Genomic DNA, 25188 nt, shown 5'->3' with positions numbered 1-25188 from the left:
CCTCTCTGGGCTGAGAAACCTCTCATTATAGTCTGATGAAATACTTTCACAACCCCACTACATAAACTCCTGAATGCACCACTCTTAGTTTCTGAAAAACAACAAGGACAGCAGGTTTAATGCCTCCCGGGGAGTTCAGAAACTTAAATGTAGAGCTTTGCAAACAGAAGCCCAGTTCCTCAATAAGATAGAAGGTGGTCCATCAGCCAGATCACAGAGATGAATCCCCCCAAAAGCAGCTTAGTGGATTGGATTACAGTGTCGTTGTTGTTCTGTTTCAATCCGCTGAACTAAGGTGATTGTCCCGTATACACTCTTTTGTAGGACCTTATTTAAATATGTTGTTTTCCTCTTTTTCAGCACAATAATCGAGGCACACACAGAGAGGTTTGAAGCTTATTGAACGTTAGTGTCAAATCAGCTCCATCACTTCATTCCTCCCAATGCATCTTGGTCACCAGGAGATCTGTGGCTGTTGAAGAAATAATAAAATAATACAAATCATTTTGATTTAATATCTTTTTGTATTTTTATCATTTTGTCCGTGGAACCTTGTTTCCACTTGTTGAACAAGCAGCTGTCTGCTTCTAGTCTATTGCTCTGACAGATGGAGGAAGACACATGTAAACAATCAGGAGGAGGAGAAGCTTTCACTGGAGCTGCTCCTCCTGTTTCCACCATAACGAATACAAATGAACAGCAAACGACTAAACACCTTGATGTTGTCGGTTGTGACCACATGGGGGCAGCAGAGCTGCACAGTTCAGTGTCTACATGTTTTTATTTTACTTGTCTGAGATACATGATGTCCATATATGGTCCTCTGGGTGTGGAAGGAAGCTCCAAATAGTTCACGCGCTGATGCAGTAAATGAGGGTATTTTGCTGCCATGGTAATCTCACCAACACCAGCCACGTGTTCATCAGTAACTGCAGTCTGATCAAAGGTAGGAAAACGACCTATCTGTGTTTATCACTGTGGTGTGACGGAAGAACACTTCAATAACGCACGAAACTAAGTTCTGCTTTTGATAACACGCCACCGCATTGAAGTGATCACTTTAGTTATTACTTTGCATGTTAAGATCAATAATACAAAATATAATCAACAAATGAATTATGATGAATTATTAAAGGACAAGATAAGACTCTTTATTGATGTTACCCGGCAGTGTATGAAGTAATTCAAAGGTGCTCCAGCTCGACCAACTGCAAACATGGAAATGATGTTCACATTAACGCATCAATAATGATTATCCAAAAATACAATATGAACCATAAATAGGCTTTTATTTTATTTTACTTTCGGCACATATTTTAATGCTAAAACTTCACTTCAGAAGGATTTTTAATGAACATTTACTTTTAACAGAATATTTGCAACTGTAGTAATGTTGCTTTTACTCATGTGCAAGATCTGAATATTGACACTGACACTGCTTTATTTTGGATTTACAGGGTTTTAAGGACATGCTCTAGCAGTTATTCTTTGACATATTAACGGTTTCGATTTTAGTCAGTGACACATTTCACTTTGATTATAATCATGATACAGTAATTCTCTTGAATCTAATCTAATCTCATACACCTGCAGTTTGACCGTCGCCCTTACTGTGGCCTCTTCATGAGTCACTATTGTGTGTGTGATGCCTCACGTAGGTCACGTACCAGAGAGGAGACGTGTTTCAATGACACACTGCACTTATTCAAATTCACCCACCGACACAAGTACACTGAGACTCATGTAAATGTGTTTATCCTGTGTGGCTGTTGGTCAGACATGCTACTCCTCATGAGCACATGTTGGAATAAATAAGTGTTTACTGCTTGGTGTTAGTCACACACTATTCATAGTGTCTGTTTCATCATTACGGGTATGAGTTGCATATTAGGGGTGTTCAGAATGATATCCTTTAAATTGTTGTTTTCATTCACTCTCCTAAAGTGAATCATTCCCTTATTTGCAGAGGGCTTCTGGAGCCCCTTGAAGGCCTCACAGGGGACCCTGAAGTCCACTTGTTAATTACTGAGGCCAGACCAGGTGAATCTAAGTGAAAGCATCAATCCCTGTGGATCCTAAATGGTGAAAAGGTCACAAGGAGAATCCATAAATGAACAGAGCGACACCATTAAAAGGCAGACGGGGGGGTGTGGGTTTTGGTATTTTGCGCATTAAGTCTACTGTATAAACAGGAATTTGGGCTTTGTTGCCTTCTGCAGTTCATGCAGTCCGTCTGTGTGCGTTGGTGTCAGACACAATAGCTGCTGGTAGATTGCATCATCAGCTAATTGTGACCCAGGAGATACCCCTCTCTGGCAGGCGAGTGAGAGGGGCAACCACGTGTGTGTGTGTGTGTGTGTGTGTGTGTGTGTGTGTGTGTGTGTGTGGAAACCCACTGCCTCTGCTGCTGCTGCTGCTGCTGATTCTGCCGCTGCTGCAATCACCTGCAATCCTTTCGACGCCTCGCCACTCCCGCCGGTTGCCTGGAGACGGGGTCGCCTAGGCCACAGAGCTAATGATACTGTGAGAGGATGAGGAGGAGAGAGACGGAGACAAAGACACAGAGAGAGGAGTGGGTTCGAAGAAACAAAAGGAGGGAGAAGGGAGAAGATAATGGAGGATAAATGGACATTGAGCAGGATTCTAATAAAACACAGCCATCCCTTTGTCCTCACACAGCAACGAAAAACTGATATTAGAGTTTGTTTTTTCACGTCTCAGCTTCCAGCTAATGTCATCAGGTCAGCTTTAAAAAACAACAACAACACAGAAACAAAGACAAAGCATCTGGAAAATGTACACGCTTGACAGGAATGATTCCTGGAGGTTGCATCATGGAAGGCATGTTATGATGGCTGTACACGACTAAAGATGCAAAAGAAAAAAGCTCCACAAACATCAGTAACAAATAGGGTTTGATACCAAACACCATGAATTTAATGTTCACTTATTAGACCTGGAAAAGGCAAAAGGCTAAAGGCTACACACAAATCACACATGTACCTAAAAGGGGTTTAGAACGTGTGAAAGAAGAAACCATGACACTTATCTTATTAACAATAAATATAATGCATTTTTTGTGTTTGTTTTGAATACATGGTATTTCCTCTATTCCAGCTGGCTTCACGTTCGTACTCTGGACTGGTCTTCGGGCCGATTGGTTGGTTAAATGTCTGGATGTTGCAGCAATTCTCAGTGTAATTAAATACGATTCAGACTTTTAGTTTAATGATTACAGTTCCTTGAAAATGGTTCTCTGGCTTCAGATCTGTCATGGCGCTGAGAAAAACTGAAAGAGCGACATGCTGGAGTGGTTCCACAGAGAACCCCATGATGCTGGGAAATGTCTAAAAGGTGTTTTAGGTAATTCATATTAAAACAGTGAACTAAACTCGTTATTACGAGTTTTTGGATTCAATTTTGAACCAACATCCTCTCTAAAGAACCTTCATGTTTTCTGTGTGCAAGAACAGCAGGAGATCAATTACATGCACAACATGAGGGAGGGAGGAGAAAAAGACCCACCGCTGGGTTGACACAGCGACAGTGTCAGCAATTGCTCACCTTTGCACCATGCTCTGTGTGTGTGTGTGTGTGGGGGGGGGGGGGGGGGGGGGGGTCGGGCAGGGAGAGTGCCGGAGAGCTGCTAATTGATTTCAGCCCTCTGGAAAGTCATTTCATCATACTCGGTGTTTTTAACCCTTGTCTTACGACAGCCTTACAGCAGTTAGTCTGCACGGAGACTCACAGCCCTCTGGGAAATTATAAGCTCCTGTGTGTGTGTGTGTGTGTGTCTGGAGGGGAGAGAGAGAGAGAGAGAGAGAGAGAGAGAGAGAGAGAGAGAGAGAGAGAGAGAGAGAGAGAGAGAGAGAGGTACATGAGGAGGAAGCTTTGAAGGAGCCTTAAACATGAGGCAGGGCTGTGTTTTAAAAAACAATGTGTATTTTAATAATTTCTACATACGGCAGACTTTTAACTGGGTCTTAAATATTTGAGAAAAACATAACAGGGAGGAAAACTAACGAGGCAGCATGAATTAATGTAAAACCCAGAACACACGTGTTTGTTTTGTTGCAGATTAAAGATGTCTAGACTATTTATACCTGATGTTTTAACATCAATGACTACATGTCAGCATTGAGCAGGTTAATAAATTAGGTAGGTTTTAAAGAATAAGAATAATAATCTTATAAATTGCACTGTATGCACATCCTAGTTTAAACAGATGTCAACTAAATTCAGTGTAATCATCTGTGTCTTAAACTCTTGGTACGGAAACCAATATTTCTTTCTGTTCTGATCTTTATATTAAACTTACTTTTTTACATTTACATTTGCAGCGTAATCTTTCAAATTGGGGTTAAGTCCAAGAAAAATCTAAATAATATACAAATATACACAAAACATTATATATTTCAAATGGGCACGTAGTTTAAAAGTATTGAATTAAATCAAATTAAATTTGAGAGCAGCAGATGTTTGGTTGGTGACTTTTTATATATGTCCCAAACATTTTAAAGTTTGGCCAGCCCTGTTTCAATGCAACGTCATTAAATTTGCAAATCACCATTTAGTCGTTTACGTTGAAGGTTCAGCACAATGTGCATAAAGCGCCAGCAAAGGAAAGCAGGTTATGCAGTCAGCTTTGTCTCATTACAGGTGAACCTTTACCAGAGCCTCTCAACACACTGGGTGAGAGGTCAAACTGGGTGAGAGGTCAAACTGCTTTGTTTTTAGGTTAAAGGTTCAACTCACCGACTTTGTTTTCGGAACGCGTCTGGCTTTTCAGGATGTTTCTGCTGCTTCAGCAGATTGTGGTTGTTGAGACTGTTGTGTGCAGGATTTCAAAAAGTATCGACGATACACATACGATGTTTTTGCAAGAACTGAAGATATGATTGTGAATTGATTTCATCTCACCTTTCCAGCCTTTCGTAAGGACATTTCCTAAGAGTGTGTCCTTCCAAAAGGCTCTCACAGCTGATACGTGCACTACTGCACACATACAGAGATTTGACCCAGTGTGTGTGTGCGTGTGTTGTTTACATCGTTCCAGGACATTGTGTACTGTCTCCACTTCCGTTACGCTCAAGCCAGGAGGCACCAGACGGACCAGTAATTCAAAGTACATACACAAGCACGACTCAGAAACAGGAAGAGGAAGTGATTTTGGGTTAATATTCCGTCTTATGTGAAGTAGAATAAATAAAAGGCACAACTCCCCCTCAGTGATACAGTGTAACAAATCTTTATTGATTTGGCAAAACACCGAATGACAAATGAGCTATTTTCTGACATATTTTCTGTCTGCACGATGTCACCACGAGAAGCTGAGTGAGTCACATCGGACAAAGTGTTTGAATCTTTCCAGTCAATATAATAATAAAGATATCCATCTCCACACTGCTAATATGTTCCATCAAATAAGAAAACACGAGACAAAACTTAAAAATATCAAAAACTAAAATATTTGAACGAGAATGGAAGCAGAACTTCATATCAACAGGTCATGCTTAAACAAAACACTTTGTACTGTGAAGCTCTGCGTTCTTACGACATCATCTTCTTCTACTTCTAGATTCACCACTGAGGTTTGTTCACACACGTAAAAACACAAACAGTTAAAACCAACGGTAAAAAATAAACAACAAGCTCCATAGGGCATAAATAAGTTACATTACTAGGTCAGTATATAAGGCGTACAAAAACAACATCCCACACGTTAATGCTGAGGTTAATATGAGAAAGTGTCAGTCAGTGCAACAGTCACAAAATGTAGAAAACCTTCCGAGGTACAAGGCTGTTCAACTCAACACCGAACATTAAAAACTTGGCCTAACATCAAATTCCTAATTGGCCTAAATCAAAATCACTGTTGCATTGCAACCAATCACGAGTTCTCATCCGAAAAGGAAAGGAAACATTCAGCGTTTGGGACTTTTTTGTTTATTTCAAGGCACCGTCCAGATACGCCCTCACCCTCTCCCTGTGGGGCGGGGCCAAGCAGTGGCCGATGGCCTGCTCCGTCTCCCGGACCCGCCTCCGGAAGCGGTCCCGGTCTCGCACCATTTCTTCCCAGTGTCCTTTACGAGACGCCTGGCGAGCGAACAGCCAGGTCTGCATGACGTGGACGTGGACTTGAGGAGAAAATCGCACCTGAAATCCAGAAGAGATGAAGACAGAAATTGAGTACATTTTGTTAAAATGATACTGATGTCCATTTGTGCTTTTAGCGAGTTTATAACCGGCAACTAATGTGAGTAAAAGGGTATCTAAACTTCAGATAGATGGTCATTACCACTCAGAGCTAAGCTGTGTGTGTAAACACCCTAAACCCTGTCCTTTCCACCCCTCACTGGCTGAATATGGCCGTGGCCTGTTTTCCTGCCCCCCTGAGTCTGATGACACAGACTGTTTCTTGACAAATTGTTTGCAACACTGCGGCAACTTCACATTTAGCCCAATGCAGAAGCCGAACTCTCTGCTGACTCGCCGGAGTCACGTGACACACGGCTTAGTCATGGCGACCGGCGGCGTTGCTAACCGACGACAAACAACAGCTCAGCTGAACACACTGTGCGGTATGTGACTCGCACCGTATCTAACCACAGGACACTCCTTTGATATGAATGTACAAACCTAAACTGAGGGATCACGTGTCCTCAGTATCTACTCCAGTGAAACTGTCATCTACCTGAAGGCAAAGCTGTAGTTTTTCCCTTGATATTGTCTACCTCGGTACGAAGTGGAATAGATATACTTATTTAATCTTTTGTCTTGATGTATCAAAGCCCATTTGCTGTGCAGTATTTACAGAGGAGACTATTTTTCACTTCAAATCCCAGCGGGGTTTCCTTTAAAGCTCCATCTAATCCCGCCTGCTAGATTAACTACATGGTATTATTAGGTAATGACCTTTTTCTGGGTGCTGCTGGTCTTGCTTTCCCTCGTCTCCTCTGGCAGTGACTGCTGTGTTTGTCCCGTTCTCTTCCAGGGCACCAGGGTTTTGTCTGGGTGGGAGTGATGCTTTAGCTTCCTCGGTGTTAGCGAGGGCTTGGTGGCTCTGGGTGATTGTTTGGACTCTTTTTCACATTTCTTTCCCTTCGTGGGTGGAGCTTGTGTGTGGTGGACATCGAGGTCTTCCGGATCCTCCTCAGACGGCGGCGGCATTGCCGAGGAGCTCTGCAGGCAGGCCTGGAAGTTGAGAGGGTGGTATGGGTCGTCCTTTTGGCCGAGAGATTTCCACAGCTGCCGCTCTTCTTCATCGTCCTCGGACGAAGGAGGGACGCTGCTCTCCTTCTCCTCCGTGTCCGACCTGGAGGGAGGTGCAGGAAGCGAGGCCGGCTGTTTGGAGGCCGTGGTGGTGGTTTGAGGTGACGCGCTGCCGAAGGTGCAGGCGGTGAAGCACATGGGGTTGTAGGGGTCGTCGGGGCTGCTGAAGAACTCCAGGAGCCTCTCGCTCTCCTCGTCCATGTCGGGACTCGACCCCTCCGAACTGGCCCAGCTGCTCCAGCTGCTCTCGCTGTCAGAGCGGCTGACCCAGACATTCAGGCCCTGGGGCCCCAACATCTCCTCGCCGGCCTTCCTCACCGACACGAGGTCGGCGTCGCTCTCCGTCGCTTTGCCTTTACTTCCTCCCATATTAGTGTTTGTTGAAATGCAGGCAGAGAAAAAGAAGGGGTTGTAAGGATCACTGGATTTCGACAGGGACTCCCAGAGCGCCTTACTTTCCTCACTGTCAAATTCGACTACGTTCTGGTCTTCTTCGCTGCTCCAGAGGAAAGTTCTCTCCTCTTCTGAAGTTTCCTGCTTGAAGCCTTTTTCACTGGTTTTATGGCAGCCGTCGCTTGAACCGGAGCTGTCGCCGCTCGACACGAAGATGTTCCAGTCGCCGGGGAAGCCCATTTTCCAGCTGGACTGGTGTCCCAGAAAGAGGCCGTCGTCTTTGCCGGACACAAAATCGTCCACTAATCCGCGGCACAGGTCGTCGGCGCGCAGCGTGGACAGCAGGGCCTCGGCGGCGGAGTCGCCCACGTCGGCGCAGAAGGTAGAGAGGGGGTTCGAACCGCCGACGTCGCCGTCGAACAACGAGGAGAACAGGAAGGCATCTGTCGGGCTCGTCGCCGTGGTCATGTGCTGCATGTGTTGACCCGTCTCGTCTGTGATTCTCACGTGGACCTCAAACCGGAACATCTGGAAAACTGGACAGGCGGGAGAAAAAAAACGTTAACAGTGGATCGAAATTCAAAATAGAATGATTTCAGTTGAATTATGATCTCCCATCTCTAACAAAATAAGGGTGCTTCTTTGTTTCCTGGTATAAAATAATACCCTTGATTAAATAAGAGCATAATAATAGAAACATCATAGGTATAAATATATAACTGTAGGTAGAAGTCCCAGATGGCACTTTTAAAAAGGTAAATCTGCTTCGACAGTGCTTTATGATTCATAACATAATATAACAATATAAAACTCACTGTAGTACCACATGGACTTTACAGGGATTAATACTGCGATAACATAGTAAGTACAACAGCTAAATTAGGACGTAAACAACTAAAACTAGATAATGTTTCTGAAAACAAACTCCTAATTGGACTCCATACAGGTCATTGTGATGGAGTTGTATTGTGAATTAACGGTGTAGAGTTAAATAGGATTTTGTAATAATTAAAAAGTAAAGTATCGACTCAACGGTCTCTGGACTTTCCAGTAAACCATGAAGTCACAAAGGTTACGAGGGGGTTGGGATGACTAACAAAGTTTTTACTCCCACTAATGTGTTCTTACCGGACACGAAGGTGTAGTATATGACCTGAACCAGCAGTCGAAGCTGTTCCCACAGCACGGTGAGCATCTGTTTAGTCCACGGCAGGAGCGCCATCCCTCCGCTACCGAACCTCTCCATCGCGGTTCGTTCAGAACCCTTCTCGGAACCAACAAGCGTAGCCATCTTTACTTCTTCTTGGACCAACATTAAAAATAAAAAATCCTCACGTATTCTGGTATTCCTCGTCGAAAACCAACAGATTTCGCGTATTAGTCGGTGACCGATATGCGTCGATGTGCTGTCGCTTCATTGTCCGGCAAGTGTGCGCCATTTTCGGATCTCCTTCGTCAAACACTCCGGTGTATTTTCTCCATGTTTCTCAGTCTGTGTGGTTGTCTGCGTTGTTGTAGTAGTAGAGCGTAATGTCTCGAGATTACAACACCAGTCCCTTTTAACGTAAAAACGTGACGTAGCGCGAAGGGCTGTGATTGGAGCACGCCGCTGTCGCTCACCGAACAGCCCCGCACGTAATAAACTACTCCTTCGGGTCACGTAACGTAGGCGAACGTGTGACGCGTGGAAAATGCCCAGTAATTTTCCCCACCAGCAGGAAATCCCTGTAAATAGCCTCTACCGTTCATTTAATGAAAATAAAGTGCTGAAAGTGAAAATGTCGGGAGTTTTTTGAGACTCAAAAGCAAATTGTACTTCAAAAAGGTGCAGTTTCAATTTCACAGTCAATTATCACTTGGTTTACATTCTCATATACAGAAAACATCTGCTTTATCACAACACCATCTAATATATTTGTATTTATATATATTTTAATCTTTCAAAAAACAAGATCTGAACACTTGACAATTTAAAGAAAGACAACAGAAACATTTCCAATTTAAATCTTTTTATTAATCCAAAAGTGTTGCGATTATGCCACCAGAGCAGAAGCTGTAGAGGACTCGCTGTAGACAAAGAAAACACAGCGTTAGAGGGAGCACTCCTTTAGATAAACAACGTAGGACTAGTTCACACTGAGGAAAAATACAGTCAATATCAAGTGTTTTGTTTCTGCCGTTACTATAAATAAATACTCCAGAAAGAGAGTTAGCCCAATTCATAAAATGTACATTTGCAGGAAATAACACCTAAAATATGTTTAGTGTAATTGTGTGAAGGGGACTGGCAGATGTGGCACCAAGTAGCCACTCTGTTAATTTACCTCCAAATGTTTTCTAGCACAACAGAAATATCACTACTCTCAATAAAGAGAAGAGCAGGACAATGATTTGTGCATCTTTTAATGCAAATAGCCTATGTTAGTAGCAAGTCTATGACATCATTGAGGTTAACTTTGTAGTCATTTTTAATTGTTAACAAAATGGAAGTGAAAAATAAAAGCAACAAGGAAAGCCTCCCAAAGCAGAACCAATACGTACTACTTCCAGTTGGGGGCCAGTACTCTCTTGGTCTTGTAGTAGCGGGCCAGCCTGTGGATCCTGCTCTCAGTGAGAATCAGGCGGAACTTGGCATCCCTGTCCTGCAAGTATAGTAAAAACATGTTATGGGTTTGAAGTGTAACACATGTTGTATTACCGAATATGTGCATCCAGCCATGAAAACACCAGTAACTGCATTTACCTATAGTACAGCTTTGGTTTCCTTTATATCTTATTCTCTGATCATTTTAATTTGTTTACATAATGTCATAAAAAAGCCAAAATTCATGAAACAAATGTTAAATTCAAGACATGCACTCTGATGAAACAAATTGTAATAGTCTACTCAATCCTAATACCTCCCGAAACACCTTGCTTGTCTAAGTTTTATGTGAGCCAAACATTTGGTGGCATTTCCAAATGACAAGTTAATGTTTTGTAACCCACTCACTCAGCATATGGGTGTTATATAGAGACATAGAAAGCAGACTTTCCAGGCCTTCAGGAAACAGAAGCACACTACAGCAGATGCCACTCTTAAAACGTGCTGAGAATGACCGTCATTGGTCTCATTATTTTGGTGTGGGTAGGTTTTGGGGCCTTGTTTTACCTTTCTGTTTCTCTCCAGATGCTTCCTGATTGCCACAGCCTTCTTGATGAGGTGGTAGAGATCCTCGGGCAGGTCCGGGGCCAGACCCTTGGTCTTAAGGATCCTCAGGATCTTGTTGCCAGTGACGAAACGTACTTGGGCCACACCATGGGAGTCCCTCAGAATCACACCTGGACAAGGTGACAAACAGGCTTAAAACTTGGACAGTGTATGTCGCTCATATTCTGTTAGCTTTATTCATCCGTCACGGTCAATAGACAAACTTAGTTTATTTACTTCATCTAAACTAACCGAACTGATGTGTGAGAATGTTTCTAAAGCAAAAGGGATTTCTCGTGGATGCTGGTAAACTAGATTTGCAAACATTAAAGCTTCATTAAAACAGAAATTAGGTCAAGAAATGTGATCAAACCATACGGTTATAATGACTCCAAAAATATGTTACTCCAGAAAGGCAGTTGGCCAAATTCATAAAATGTACATTTGCAGGAAATAACACCTAAAATATGTTTAGTGTAATTGTGTGAAGGGGACTGGCAGATGTGGCACCAAGTAGCCACTCTGTTAATTTACCTCCAAATGTTTTATAGCACAACAGAAATATCACTACTCTCAATAAAGAGAAGAGCAGGACAATGAGTTGTGCATCTTTTAATGCAAATACTTTTTTTTAAATAAACAGATCACATGAATCAATCTCTGTATAGTTATAAATCACTTAAATCTTAAACCTAAAGATGATCCCATCCTGTAGTGTAAACCGCTCTGACACGACTGTTGAACAGGTTTCGTTTCTTAAGTGGGACGTTTCGTTGTAATAATTCAATTTGTTTTACTCTACAAAAGGCCAATGAAAGTACAAATGCCGAGGTAAAATATATTTTATATTATTGCACTAAATGTTTGCATCTTGTTTTCTCATTTTGTTGTTTTCACCCGACAGTCAAAAGCTAGTAGCGACAAATCTAGTGACTTTTTTCTGGTGTTGTTGGAGACTTTTCTGGTGTTTTGACGTTGAAGCACGTACGTTCTGCACTGTCGTGAACGAGCAGCGGGTGCTGCCGTGAGCCGCCCCAAAGCACTCACAGGCGGGTACTCTCACAGAAGCCTCGCGCTGCAGTCAGAGCAGACGCACTCTCTGCAGTTAGTGGATCTATAGGTGTTGAGCTTAATTTTTTTACACAAAACATATAATAACCGTAGCTGTGTTTCAGCTGCAGGACAGCAGTGAAGGCCCAGGTATAAAATGCACGGCCCGCCACTGTTGGATATTGAACATGCCTATAACAGAGGTATGGTTGATTTGTTAATGTCGACAACAGTAGAGTTCTCAAACCTAAAATGAATCTAGACTCTGGTGACATTTGATCTACAGCATCTGTGAAACAATGCTCCCATCTGTTGAATTAGTCAATTTCACTGCTTACATTAGCCAATAGCAATGGACAACTTTTGGAAAAGCCTTTTCACATTATGTATGATTTTGTTAAAAGAAAACAACCATTATGCTGCAATTCTGTTGCAAATTGAACAGCTGTGTAAAGGCAAGTTGTATATAAGGTACAAATATACCTATTCTAAAAATAACCACATACTCAACTACGGCTCACTCATTTAAATCTGTCTTAATAGAACTATAAATACTGTTATAAGCACCGTGCTGCATATCAAGAACAGTTGGTGTTCACAAGCAATTCAATAACTTTGTAACACATTAGTAAATTTCTAGAACTAGAATCTCTCTAAAGACAAACTTACCAATCTGAGAGGGGGTCAGGCCTTTTTTGGCCAGCTTGAAGATCTGCTCTTTGACATCATCAGATGTGAGCTTCAGCCACTGCAAGTGACGTTTAAATGATTAACCAACTGATCAAAGCAGTCCAGAAACACGTCGATACATAATGAACATGATTTCTGTTAACGTTACTTACAGTGGGAACACTGCGCCTGTAAGGCAGAGCTGACTGGGACAAGCCCTTTCTGTAAGAAAGAAACGCAGGTTTAGTTAAGACATTGGCAGCGAGACGGAGAAACGTAAAAGCAAAGATTAAAAGCCTGTTAAAAAGGTTCTAGTGACATTAGCTAGCTTATCTGCGAACCTGGTGAAGGTTGATGGCTGGGCTAACGTTAGCTTTAGCTACTTACTCGTGTTAGACTGTTGGGAATTTAAAAGTGTAATGCTTTCGTTTAATATGTTCAATTTCGCGTAAATAATCCTGCATTTCGTCTGTGAATGTGTAATATAGTACTGTGTATTACTGTCCAACATGGAAGACAAAGTCAAGCAGCAGAATCGTGGTGCGCTGCCAGCGCCGTTAGCTTCAGTAAGCTAGCTAGCTAGCCTTAGAGATGGATGTCGATATGCGGGTCCGTATATACAAGTTATTTTCTGGTTTATAAACTGGATTAAATCGCTCTAAATGCTCCTCAGACATCCATAACATGTTTACATGCGATTTGGTGCCACCGAAACCAATCTATCGATACAATATTTTAACTTAAATCGTGAAACGAGAGCTCACCCGGGAGCGTGCATGCGACCCATGATGGCGGTAGAGGAAGAGAGGCCGCACACGCGACGGAAAATGGTATTTTGCGCCTGCGTCGGAAGTGACGCAGACAAAAAAAAAGCGTCATTGACGGCGTCGTCATTCAAGATGAACGTTATGAAGGCAAACGTAGCCTGAAAGAAACTAAGAAAAGACACAATTGAACAAATTGATAATTGCATGTTGTAGCATCGAAGTATTACAAAGTCATACAAATATATTTTAATGTTTTGTTACACATTTTTAACGTAAATCCTTTTTTAGATGCAACTAAATAGTCCCCAATATTCACTGAATATCCCTCCTCAGTTTTTGTTTAATTGTACATTATTTCAGGTACAATGTGCTTCTACTGCAACACAATAATTAAAACAATTATTGTATTATTATTGCTGATAACAAGGCTAGAATACTGACTCAGCAAAGCAGGCTGCAAGGTTACTGTGTATAATAGTTTTTAATTTCAGTATGCAACATTTTACAATATTGTGTAATTTAAACTGTATGTGTTTTAAGAGACCTTTGGGTTTGGTCTGGGGGCTTTCTTGTGGGGTCCTGTGTCAAAATCTTTTCTTAAAGCTACAATCAATTATACAATTATATTATTACCCACAGAGTCACAGCGTAAGATGCTGGGTGTCTGTACTGCATCATCCAATTTATCCACACCCATCCCATTTTATACAACAGAAAGAAAGAGTCACAATCATATTTGTTTCAAAAACATTTAATTTGCTTTAGGAAAGAGGGATTACAGTACACACTGATCCAGTCGGGTTACAGGTCACCAATTAGGAATAAATAACTGGCCATGTTAATACAAACTCTGCTTGCTTTCTCTGTACAGTCACTAAAAGAGTGGATCAAGTCACTAATATTCATAGTGTGAGTGATGCTCTCAGATCAAAATGGTCTTGTAGAATCTTCTCTTTAAAAAAAAACAACCTTTTCAGATAAATTCAAATTCTTTATTAAACATTAATAACAGCTTTAGATTTAGAGTAAGCGAGGGGAGAGGAAAGCAGCCAATGCTCAGAATCTTGTTCCCTTTTTTTGTGAAGATGGTTTAAGTTAAAGTTGCCTTCTCAACACTGATCTGAGTTCAGTTTGTCTTTTCTCACTTCAGTATCATAAAACCTGGCTGGATCTGGACTTCACTGGACTGGACTTCATCATTTTCACCCAGTAACTCATCGCGGCATCATTACACCACTCTTGCGCACTGGGAGCGAGGGTGGTATTGCTGCCTCAGACAGCCTCACGTCCAGACTCCAGTTTTAACTCATTAACTGCATTCTGAAAAAGTCTGAATAATGGTTTTGAACCACCTGAAGGAAACAGACTTATGATCAGCGTTAGTGGGCAACCATAATCTCTTCATCCAAAGCACACGGCAAGAGCGTGTTCCAAAGCTTATGATACAAATTCCCCTTAAAAGTGTGCTGTGTGAAAATAGTCAAGTAATAACACAAGAGAAAGACCTGGTAGTGTGCATTTAGTGCCCACTGTTACAAAAAACCTCTACGGTGCCGGTCCGGCACCAGACCTGCTCCGTCAGAACTACTGATTTAGCTTTAGAGAATATAGATTTTTCGATAATAAGGACACATTGTTAATAAAATATATATATATATATATATATATATATAGCAATAAGGCCAAGTTGAGCATTAAAAAGGGATTGTGAGCACAAACAAAGGCACCCAGTTCAGCTCCCGACGTGGGAGAGTGGTTAGATTTGCCGGCCTTCTCGTTACTTTTGGCACATTCTCGGGGAATCATAAGGTCACTGTTGATGTCCTGGAATCTGTTGTGTTGGACTACTCTACCCAGAAGTGTCTGCTGAGGAGCAGGAAACACTGATGCCTCCTATTTGTCTAAATAGAAAATAAACAAGGAAAATGTAAAAATGAACCCCCTTTCTATTCCTTAAAAAATAAACGTGTCAATCTATATATACTCTTCTCATAGCAAGCCGTTTTGGTCCTCTAATATCAAAATGTACAAAACATTACAGCTCTTCGTTATAGTTTAGAGAAAAGAGAGAGAGAGACAAAATAAGTGAAGATTGTTTGTCACAGAAACAATCTTGATTAGTTGAAGAGGGAGAGAGAAAAATAGAGACGAACGGAGAGCAGGCTCCGCTTTGAGGGTTTGTGAATCGGTCTGTCAGGGTGCGTCTGAAGGAGTTTTTAAGTCTGCATTCACATCATATGGGAATAACCACTGAAGCCACATGGTCCTTATCATAAGCAGTGACTGGGTGGTGTTCAGCCTGGTTTGAAGCCGTAACAATAGCTTTCTGAAATTCTGCTAGTGATCTCAACACAAATGTAGTTATTGATGCATGTTTCTCAGCAACAAGCGCAGCTGTAACCTTCCATGTCTTCAGAATATTGATAACAACATCATTCATGTGAAAGAAACTGTCCGTTTGGTTTATTACATTTTCAATGAAAAAGAACTCGCTGCTTATACTTCTGTCATATCAGAAATCCTCAATTCATCTCCAGGCCTCCAAGTTTGAAATAAACCAATAAATGAAGTTCTGAAATGGTATTTGTACGAACTGAAGAATGCAGTGACCGGTATTTTCAAGTAAGGCCGCATCTGCCGCCTTTCCCATATGATCAGAATGCAGCTTTTGTCTGGACACGCAGAGTCGTTGGCAGGGTTGGGGTTAGAAGTAGGGGACGGCCGTGAGTTTGTACCACTTGACCGTCTCCTTGCTGAGGTCAAAGTCTTTGAGTCGGAGCGTGATGCCGCCCAGAAAGTAGTTCTCACGCAGCGACTCGGCACTGAGCACGCTCAGTTGAAGCTCCCGCAGGCCCAGGGTTTCCTTGCTGTAGCCGCTGTACACCAACTGTGGAGGAAGAGCAGGAAAAAGTGACTGTGAAGTTCTTATTTGGGTTCACACTGGCCATGAATGAACCACTTTTAATACTTCCATACCATCTCATTGAAAGTAGGGTTCCTGGTTTTCCTCGAGATCTTTGTCTTGCGTTTGGAAGTCTTGTGTGGATCTGGAAGCAGGTAGGTTTTCACATATGGATTGGGATCCGTTCCTTCTTCAGAAACCTGGAGAGATGGATTTATAATATGACAGCAGAAAGACAAACAAAAGGAAACAGCACGTCTGTCAAAGCAGCATCTCAAGTTACGTATTCAGTCATCGCCGTTTACCAGATCCCTGATGTGCATGACCATGATGAAGAGGTTGCTGTTCCTGTAGGAGATTGAGAGCTTCACTTCTCCTTCCACCCGACCAGAAGTGGGACTCAGTGGAGGCTCTGCAACAGTCAGATACCACTCATCACTCGTTGTTACCACAAGAACACACACATTTCTAAATCAAGGTAACAACATAGCCTTTTCTCTTAGTCTCTTACCCAATAAATAACTAAAATGATTAGCAACCCACTAGCCAAATTCAGTTATAACCAGCGTGTGGATGGGTTTTATTTACCTAGTGCTTTGGGCGTGGCATCTAAACCTTCTGTCTTGTCATCCCGTGCAATCGGATGAAAGAAGGTGTAGACCAGGTCACACTAGAGACAGAGATCATGAGATTGCTTCATTGACTGGTACTCAATACCAACATCGTCAGAGCTGAGTGCACTGATTACTGAGCGTTTGCATGCGTATGTGTACCTGGGCGACCTCAGTGGAGCTCCTCATCAGGTTGTGGACGTAGTTGTTGAGCTCCAGCTTCCTCTTGGCTGCCACTTCTTTGATGTGGGTGCGACCGAGCACCATCTTGTTGGTGAAACTAGAGATAAGGAGAGAGGGGAGAATATTCCACATAACCAGATGTTCGTCAAAGCTCCAGCAGTGAGGTAGCGTCTGCATAGCCATCAGGGATAAAGAGGGAACGTTAGGTGGGCCATAGTGGGCTTGTTAAAGAGGGATATTAATCCAGAAGGTGAGATTCTCTCTTTCCAAAACATGCCAAGTATCTTGATAGTTACACTGTTTTGAATGCTGATGTGTCAATAAAAAAGTACTGTATCACAATTAGTAAAGTAATGTACTGCTGTAGAAGGGGGAGCAGCAAAACATATTTTAGCCACCTAAGAAAAGACCAATATTACTGTAAGTTTACGCTATATTTTGAATGTTTTCACCGCTTTACCTTGCAGTCAGACAGCTGTTATAGCCATCTCTGCCCCCTTCAAAGCCACAGGACTCCACTGAAAAAAAACAGTGATTTTACCTCAGAGTAAAACTGCCTCAATCGGTTAGTTAGTTTCTTTGTTATTGCGTGACTTTGGTGAATCCAAACGAACTAAAGTCACACAATGACGCAAACAAACTAATCGATCGAGGCAGCGATAGACCAGCAACTAAAACAAATGACTGTTTGTATTAAAGGAGTCTTGTGGCTTTGAAGAGAGCACAAATGGATGAAACAGCTTTAGTTCTCCGTCAGAAAAGGCCGTCTGATGCCAAGGTAAAGTGGTGAAAATATTCTAAATATACCGTACACTTAAACTGATATTGATTTTTTTAAATGGTCCTTTTTTTAGCCAGCTAAAATACATTTTGCTGCTGCCCTCTTCCACAGCAGTATATTGCTTTACTCCTGTGCTGGTTCTCTGTTTCGCCAAACTGGGGGCATGCCGACCTTTACCGTAGGTAGCACACTTACTATGAATGAGTACCTCATGCAACCCTACTTCAAAACATCCGAACTACCACTTTACGGACATCAGATCAGTAATTGAGAGCGAGGGTCGCGGCGGAGGTGACGCCTTACCTCGGCAGCTTCCAGAGCGGGAAGAGGATGGTGAGTTTGTTGTGGAGCTCCTGGAACTCATCGAAAGTGCGGAAGACAAACTGGGGCTCGTTCTGACCTTCCCTCAGGAGCCTCACCACATACGTCTGCACAGAGAGGACATGCAGGGAGACAGCCGTGGGATCAGGTGTCAGTGCTTTTTACAGTTTACATCCAGAGATGTGATGGAACATGGACACGACGCAGCGGAACTCACATAGTGCTTGTCGGGGTTGTATCTCTTCTGGAAGGAGAAGATGGAGGCGTGGACGATGCGGCCCTCCTGTTTCAGAGTGTACGTCTTGGGGGAGAAAGACAGGATGGGCTCGTCGTTGGCCGGCAAACCAGAGAATCGTAGCTGGGCGAGGTTGTGGATGAAGAAGTTGAACTTGGTGGCAACGCTGCCCAGACTGGACTCTATCAGCCTGGAGAGGAGGGCGGTGAAAAGAAAGAAATATGGAGGAAACCAGTCGGGTGAAACATTTATCAATAGGTTGTTTTCTCTATGACTTAAAGCCGTCACAAAGTTTCCACAAAGCACAATTTTCCTTCAAGAAACTCGACTGGTTTTAAAAGGACAAGGTCCACATGATACTGTTTCTCATGTGTCAGGGGTTTTGTTGCTGTAATGTGAGACAGCAGCTGTTGTTTCCCTTCCTATGCTTATACTGCCACCTGCTGGACTTTCAGTTTGTAGCAACCAAAAAAAAAGAAAAAGAAAATAAGGGAATTGTCCTTGAACTCAACTCTTCGTAAAATAACAGCTCTGGCCAAAATAGCAGCTGTGCAAATGTGAATACTTCAGAAGAGAGGAACAAAAACAAAGAAGAGTGATTGATTCCTCTCTTTCTTGAGATGTGTACAACTTTGAGGTTGTCCAAGAGTTTGGGAAATTACATTTAAAACTCTGCCAACCGGCCAATTTATGTTTTTTTTTTTTTTTGAGTGAATCAGCGCTGGGAGAATAGAAGTCAATGCATTTTGTGGTCAGATCCTCGAGCCATAATTTACCTGGTGAAGAAGATCGTTGCCTCAGCATCCGTGTTGTGGGGCTGCAGGGCGTCAAACACGTACTTTAGATCCTGAGAGCCGGTCAGCTCTGGGAGGCCTGAGGACGTCATCTACAACACAGAGATTTACCCAATTATTACCCATCATTTTGTACAGTAACATAATTACATAAAGCCTATACATACAGTACATGCAACAATATATAACAGTGTGCATCCATATTAAAGAATATGCATTATTATTCCTTAGTAGAGCATATTCTATAATTGGACAACAGCGAAGCACTAATTTATTCTGAAGGCAAAATTCTCCTTGTTCTCATATCTCGTTATTGTGGCTCCTGCAGGTGCAAAAGAAAAGGGTTCTGCTAAACAACGAGGACACTTTAAAGAGGAGGCCAAAACTACTTTAAAGACTGACGAAGAAAAAGAAGCCCAAGGTAGAAAAATGCTGTAAGAAAACAAGTCAGCTGCAAGAGGTAAGAACAAGAATCTAGAGCTGCAATGTTCAGCTTATCATTAATTAGTTGATTGACATAAAATCAATCAGCTGCTATATTGTTCATCGATTAATCGTATTAGTAATTTAGATATAATAAGAACAAATGCCTCATTGTCCCTGGTTATAGCTTCTTTAATGTGAAGATTTGCTGCTTTTCTCTATTTTATATAATCTGAAACAAAACAAGACATCTGAAGATGTCACCATCGACTCTAGGAAATTGTGATGAATATTTGTCGCTTTTTTCTGACACTTTATAGACCAAACAATTAAAATGATAATCTATAGATTAGTCTCTCATGAAAAGAATCATTATTGCAGCCAAAGTGAAAACCATGACAAAATGTCCACTTGATGCATACACCTATGTGACAGACTGTGCTGCATGTGTGTGTAAATTATAAGTGTTAATGTTTATGTATCTATGTGTGCATAGATATGTGTGTGTGTGTGTGTGTGTGTGTGTGTGTGTTCCGTCTCACCAGTGACAACAGGTTGAGGAAAAGCCCGGAGTGCTTGCGGATGAGGTTGTAGGCCTGGCAACACAAGTCTACAAACAGCTGGAAGCGACTGGTGGGACGCTCGCCTCCGTTGATGACGTACGCCATGTCAGAGGTCAGAACGAACGGAGCGCGGTCCCTGGTGGGAAGGAAGGAGAGAGACGTCGTCAGCTTACGAGGGTAACTCAAAAAGTTATTAAAAAAACTGTTTGTGGATCAAAGATCTTTAGTTTAAATCTTATAAAGAGTGAATGCACCCCACTAAAGCTACCACAGGGACACCCTGAAGCAAGTCACTACAAAGCCTCTAAATATTTCAGTGGAGATGCTCAGAGGCTAAAAATAGCGTAGTTGTGAGGCAGCCCACCGGCTGGGAATGAGTGCAGTGTGTGAGCTTTGAACCAGGTCATGCTTGAAGATACACATTCATTGAGTAGAAACACAGTGAATCCAACACCTGAAATTTCTTAGAAAGTAACCAAATGACAACAATTTATAACACTACAACTGGGACACAAAGCTCTGAGGCCCTATTTAAGTGGTCTAGAGCGCATGGTTTAAAGTGCATTTAGGGCGTTGCTGACTCCACTTTTGCTAAACGGTGCAAAGTGAGGCGGAAGGGGCAAAGGGGTTTTATTTAGTCTCTTAATTAATCACAGGAGTGTTTTGATCGTAACATAAATGAAAAAGCCAGGGGCGTTTGCATATACTAAGCCATCGACTATAGACCGGATTTTGGTTGGTCAATTGCGCAATTGCTGTCTGCTGCCTCAAGATAGCAATGTGCCAACAACGCGCCTGACCACACCTCATTTTAAGACCAACCGTGGGCAACATGACAACTGTGTCAATCTGAAACTAGCAATGAGTTGCGATGCGCTGTGCTCCCGGTTTAAGAGCCCTTATAGAGTCCTCTATGATTTTGTGTTCCCTAACAACTGGTGCACGACCTTACACCGAGTATCTGATAACTTATGGAAAGACCTTTCAACCCTGATTGCACACCAAAGCGTGTTTTATCTGACAAGCACCGTCTTGACACACACAATCACGCGTTCAGGAGCATATCCGATTTTCACCTTTTGAAGCTGCCAAACATCTGGGCGTGGCCCAGGAACTTGCCGAAGTCGATGTGGAACATGTGGCCAGTGGAGCGCAGCATGATGTTGTCATTATGGCGATCGCAGATGCCCAGTACGTAGGTTGCCACGCAGCATCCCGCACACGAGTAGATGAAGTTCTCTGATGCCTAAAAAGAGTGACACAAAGACAGACGGGAAGAACAAATATGAACACTGTGAAGCTTCTGACCATGTATTACCTACTTTTCCAGATGTTTCAAGCAAATCCGAAAATTATAAAATTGTTCCAGAATGTCACCAGCCTCAAAAACGTCAGAGCTCCATATAAGCATGTATGTGAAAATGAGTTTATTCCTGCGTCCTGCTGAAGTTCAGGGTCAAACTGTGTGCAGTAGATTGTCAGGGTCAGAGGTCACGAGGGTGGAGTAAGATTTCACATTTATAGCCCTCAAAGTTGTACGACTGCTATAAACTTCAAGAGCACATAAACGGTGTGTTTTTTAACTCCTACAGAGGCAAATAACTGTGTCAAAGCAAAATGATGGTTTAAATATTTGAGCCATTTTCACTCACGCTAGTTTACACCATAAGGCATAAAGAGCAGCTCAGTGGTGTAACTGAGATTCATAATATTGGAGAAACCAATACTTTGTGTCAAATAAACAACAGTTTCACAGCTTTTTGGCTGTAAATGTGAGCGTTCACACGCATGCTTTATGTGTTTTTCACCTTCTCATACTCATCCTCGGCAGGGTTGTACTTGCGGAGCCACTCGGCCAGCGGCTTGTCCTTGAAGGATCCGGTGACGCCGTACTCCACCTGGATCTTTCTCAGGGTGTCGGAGGACGGCACCAGCTCCACCATGCCTTGACAAAGACATCACGACTCTTATTAAACACAGTGCGAGCACACATCAGTCAGCTCTGCGTTAATTCTCCTTTTATTATTGTACCGCCATGGACAATCAGAATCCAACCAACAGAGACGCATATACACTCAGTTGCTGGTCTATTAGGTTCTACTTAGCCAAATCTAACTGAGTCCAACAGTCCTGCAATAAATCCTACATTTATGAAGGTTAAAAAGTTCAGTTTTTGTTTAAACTGTTTAGAGGTGATGAATTAACTGTATGATCACGAGTTTATGGTGCTGTCGAGTTGTATTGCATTAGACCGACTCTTTTATTTTGTACTCCATTTATATCAACAAGGGTAGACTAAATAACAGAAACACCTATTCAATGCAATACAGGTTATCATTAAGCTGATTTAACACCTGTCTAAACAGGATGTATTGCAGGACTGCTGTGTTAGACTGCATTAGTTTAAGTGTAAATGAAAGTTTCTTAAATCACATGTGGGTTTTATCTGGATACGGGACCCTTGAAATGACAGGTGTATAATGGGGTCCCTGCTCGTGCTACCTTTGTCCTTGCCGGTGGAGATGCATTTGAAGTTGACGATGCGGAGGTCCAGCCCCTCTTGCAGCCAGATGCGGTCCATGATGCGGATCATCTGAAGGGCCAACATGTCCTGCCTCAGGTCCTCTCCGACCTGACACACCAACAGACAAACGGAGAGACGAATCACACCAACACTTTTATTATCACTGGTTGGATTTCACTTCTTCAGCCACCAGGGGGCGCAGCGTTAAGATAAAAAGCATGTAAACAACAGTTGGTTAAAACAAGTTTTGATGTAGCAGATGACAACTCCCTTTAAACTAGTGCATGGTGTGTGAAAGTTACACAAGAACTAGTTCTCAGGTGTGTGTATACCATAATGTGTCCACACACACATTTCAAACCGGTGTGTGGGGGTCCAGTACCTTGAACATAACATTGATCTCTTCTCCCAGTGGGTCTGCGTTGACCAGGGCCAGCTTGAGAGGAACTGCGTTGGAGTTGAAGAAGGAGCAGGCCTACACACACACACACACACACACACACACACACACACACACACACACACACACACACACACACACACACACACACACACACACACACACACACACACACACACACACACACACACACACACACACACACACACACACACACACACACACACACACACACACACACATTATTCTTCTGCACTACATTATGTTGTTCTGTTGTTTGTAAGATGAAGCTTTACAACAGTAAAACAAAACAGTTTTGAGAATATACGCATGCATGTGTTTTATATTTCGTTGAAACTGTAGCTCAATGAGCTCATTTCCTGGTCTGAACCACAGTAGTTCTATAAAGAGTATGTCGCTGTTTTTGTTTCCTGGCCTTGTGTTCTTCTGAAGTTTTCTTATTCTCCTGCTTCTATTTAATGTTATAGTTATGAAGTCACTACTGCTAATAGCTGAATATTGTGGAGACCCTGATTTATTTTAAGCTAATTTGACAGCTTGTCATTATACATAGCCTGTCAGTGTGTGTGTGTGTGTGTGTGTGTGTTACCTTAATGTTTAGCTCCTTAGCCACCAGACTGGGGCTGAGAGGCAGCCGGCAGCTGTTCCTCTGGAAAAAGTTTTGAACGTTTTCAAGGCCCTCCTGCAGCGCCACCTGAACACACACAAAATACAAAACACAGAAATGTTACAACACACATACAAGATATAGCGAACTGTTTCCTCTCTGTTTTTAACTTGTATTTACTTCCCCAAAATCAAATTGCCTTTAACTCAATTGTATAACGTAGAATAATACAGTCAGATCACACACACACACACACACACACACACACACAGACGCACACTAACCTGTCGCGTAGACGACCCGGCCTGTCGAACCCTCTCGGCCACGGCTCCCAGCAGGGTGACCAGGTGAGTCTGCTTCTCCAGCTCGGCCCTCAGCTTGACTCCACACAGACACAGCAGGGCACCCAGCACCCGCTCGTAGCGTCGTCCCCAGGCAGGAACCTGCACAGCGTCCTTCAGCAGCCTGCAGCCATCATACACACAACAACAGCCGAAATGTAAGGGACACCATCATCCTGGACAGTAGCTTTAAAGTGGCAGTAGACACATTGTTTGCTTTAACATATCATTGTGAAGTAAATGTTGCACAATGCAAGATGTAAAGGCTGTAGAATAAGGACACCGTTGGTGTTTAGATTGGTTCCCTATAATCCTCGCTTTCACGATGCTATTCTGTCGGTCACCAGGTTCGATCTCACGGGAAAATGAAGGCTTGATTTACGGCACAAAGGAAGTGTGTCGACCATTGCGCAACCAAAACACGAGAGGATATCTCTTTTGTTTCCCCCCCGGTAGCAGCACTAGATGAAGAGAGCTCTGGGACGTGAGAGGGTTCCAAACAGACATCCAGCTGGCGTTGTGTCATCCATGTCAAATGGATTGACTGTGTAGTAATTCTATGATGTTGTTCAGTCTGTACACACGACTTCTATTTACTTCTGGCCATCCTGGGAGAAGGATCCCTCTTCTGTTGCTCTCCCTGAGGTTTCTTCTTCTTCTTCCCCGTTAAAGGTTTTTCTTTTTGTGTCTTGACGGTCCAACGACAGAGGAGGATGAATGATGTACAGATTGTAAAACCCTCTCAGGCTAATTTGTGATTTTGAGCTGTACAAAAAAATAGAATAAAATTTGTTCTACTTGTAAGTCAGTAAGTAATAAAACATGACTACTTACTAATACCACTGGGTGTTTCACTGTTTTATGCCTTCATCATAGCCCTGTGCTGTTCCTAGACTCTGAGGAAAACTAACCTCTAGGTTGTCTAAGTGGGTGGGTTAAAAAGTTTTCTATTGACACTATAAAATCATGTTAAATAAATTTTGTTTATGTACCTGGCAGTCGTGCTGATTTCTTACTCAGCAGCAACTCTTGTGGTGCCGGGAGTTGGACTCAACAGATGAACCTACTAGTACTGCATCCATACAAAGAGCCTTAGCACTGAGATCATTATTTAAAAAAAATTATAAAGTAATTAATTAAT

The 25188-nt window shown here is 42.5% G+C and overlaps 3 protein-coding genes, 2 long non-coding RNA genes and 2 other non-coding genes across 7 annotated transcripts in view; 2 read left to right on the top strand and 5 right to left on the bottom strand.

Moving 5' to 3' along the window:
- The first annotated feature begins 887 nt into the window (after positions 1-887).
- Positions 888-3429, top strand: LOC142947759 (uncharacterized). The gene is made up of 2 exons (XR_012953414.1): positions 888-946; positions 1967-3429. It is a non-coding gene; the product is annotated as an uncharacterized LOC142947759 (long non-coding RNA).
- A 1803-nt stretch (positions 3430-5232) lies between these two features.
- On the bottom strand, positions 5233-9207 carry LOC142947756 (uncharacterized). Its single transcript, XM_076089557.1, has 3 exons — positions 8794-9207; positions 6916-8201; positions 5233-6156 (listed from the first exon to the last, which is right to left on the bottom strand). The coding sequence occupies exons 1-3, from the start codon at positions 8978-8980 to the stop codon at positions 5947-5949; spliced, it is 1683 nt and encodes a 560-aa protein (XP_075945672.1). The 5' UTR covers positions 8981-9207; the 3' UTR covers positions 5233-5946.
- A 450-nt stretch (positions 9208-9657) lies between these two features.
- On the bottom strand, positions 9658-13444 carry rps13 (ribosomal protein S13). Its single transcript, XM_076089558.1, has 6 exons — positions 13339-13444; positions 12748-12796; positions 12575-12653; positions 10817-10986; positions 10207-10307; positions 9658-9732 (listed from the first exon to the last, which is right to left on the bottom strand). Exons 1-6 carry the CDS (start codon positions 13359-13361, stop codon positions 9699-9701), a joined length of 456 nt encoding a protein of 151 aa, XP_075945673.1. The 5' UTR covers positions 13362-13444; the 3' UTR covers positions 9658-9698.
- On the bottom strand, positions 9934-10064 carry LOC142948172 (small nucleolar RNA SNORA19). The gene has a single exon (XR_012953456.1). It is a non-coding gene; the product is annotated as a small nucleolar RNA SNORA19 (small nucleolar RNA).
- Positions 11334-11464, bottom strand: LOC142948171 (small nucleolar RNA SNORA19). Its single transcript, XR_012953455.1, has one exon. It is a non-coding gene; the product is annotated as a small nucleolar RNA SNORA19 (small nucleolar RNA).
- A 632-nt stretch (positions 13445-14076) lies between the features above and the next one.
- Positions 14077-25188, bottom strand: part of pik3c2a (phosphatidylinositol-4-phosphate 3-kinase, catalytic subunit type 2 alpha) — a 39664-nt gene continuing 28552 nt past the window's right edge. The window contains exons 19-33 of the mRNA XM_076089556.1: positions 23991-24171; positions 23689-23793; positions 23061-23153; positions 22657-22786; positions 21963-22099; positions 21231-21400; positions 20134-20290; positions 19151-19260; positions 18357-18564; positions 18122-18246; positions 17017-17134; positions 16832-16913; positions 16549-16655; positions 16318-16443; positions 14077-16228 (exon numbers count right to left, since the gene is read on the bottom strand). Of these exons, the coding sequence (XP_075945671.1) occupies positions 16046-16228; positions 16318-16443; positions 16549-16655; positions 16832-16913; positions 17017-17134; positions 18122-18246; positions 18357-18564; positions 19151-19260; positions 20134-20290; positions 21231-21400; positions 21963-22099; positions 22657-22786; positions 23061-23153; positions 23689-23793; positions 23991-24171 (2032 nt within the window). The 3' untranslated portion in view covers positions 14077-16045. The remainder of the gene's footprint in view (positions 16229-16317; positions 16444-16548; positions 16656-16831; positions 16914-17016; positions 17135-18121; positions 18247-18356; positions 18565-19150; positions 19261-20133; positions 20291-21230; positions 21401-21962; positions 22100-22656; positions 22787-23060; positions 23154-23688; positions 23794-23990; positions 24172-25188) is intronic.
- On the top strand, positions 17695-25038 carry LOC142947758 (uncharacterized). The gene is made up of 3 exons (XR_012953413.1): positions 17695-19628; positions 20088-20331; positions 21986-25038. It is a non-coding gene; the product is annotated as an uncharacterized LOC142947758 (long non-coding RNA).

The sequence above is a fragment of the Anarhichas minor genome, unplaced genomic scaffold (assembly GCF_050575085.1).
Source record: "Anarhichas minor isolate MPS153535 unplaced genomic scaffold, ASM5057508v1 ptg000011l, whole genome shotgun sequence".
Taxonomy (NCBI): Eukaryota; Metazoa; Chordata; class Actinopteri; order Perciformes; family Anarhichadidae; genus Anarhichas; species Anarhichas minor.
The sequence above is the reverse complement of the archived record's forward strand: the minus strand, read 5'-3'. Positions and strand labels throughout refer to the sequence as shown.

Coding starts and splice junctions, on each gene's coding strand:
- LOC142947756 (XM_076089557.1), bottom strand. CDS start 8,980: ATGTTGGTCCAAGAAGAAGTAAAGATGGCTACGCTTGTTGGTTCCGAG. Junction 8,202..8,793: donor ATACTACACCTTCGTGTCCG/GTAAGAACACAT, acceptor CCGCCTGTCCAG/TTTTCCAGATGTTCCGGTTT. Junction 6,157..6,915: donor CCAGCAGCACCCAGAAAAAG/GTCATTACCTAA, acceptor TCTGGATTTCAG/GTGCGATTTTCTCCTCAAGT.
- rps13 (XM_076089558.1), bottom strand. CDS start 13,361: ATGGGTCGCATGCACGCTCCCGG. Junction 12,797..13,338: donor GGTCGCATGCACGCTCCCGG/GTGAGCTCTCGT, acceptor TCTTTCTTACAG/AAAGGGCTTGTCCCAGTCAG. Junction 9,733..10,206: donor CTGGCCCCCAACTGGAAGTA/GTACGTATTGGT, acceptor CTTTGTCTACAG/CGAGTCCTCTACAGCTTCTG.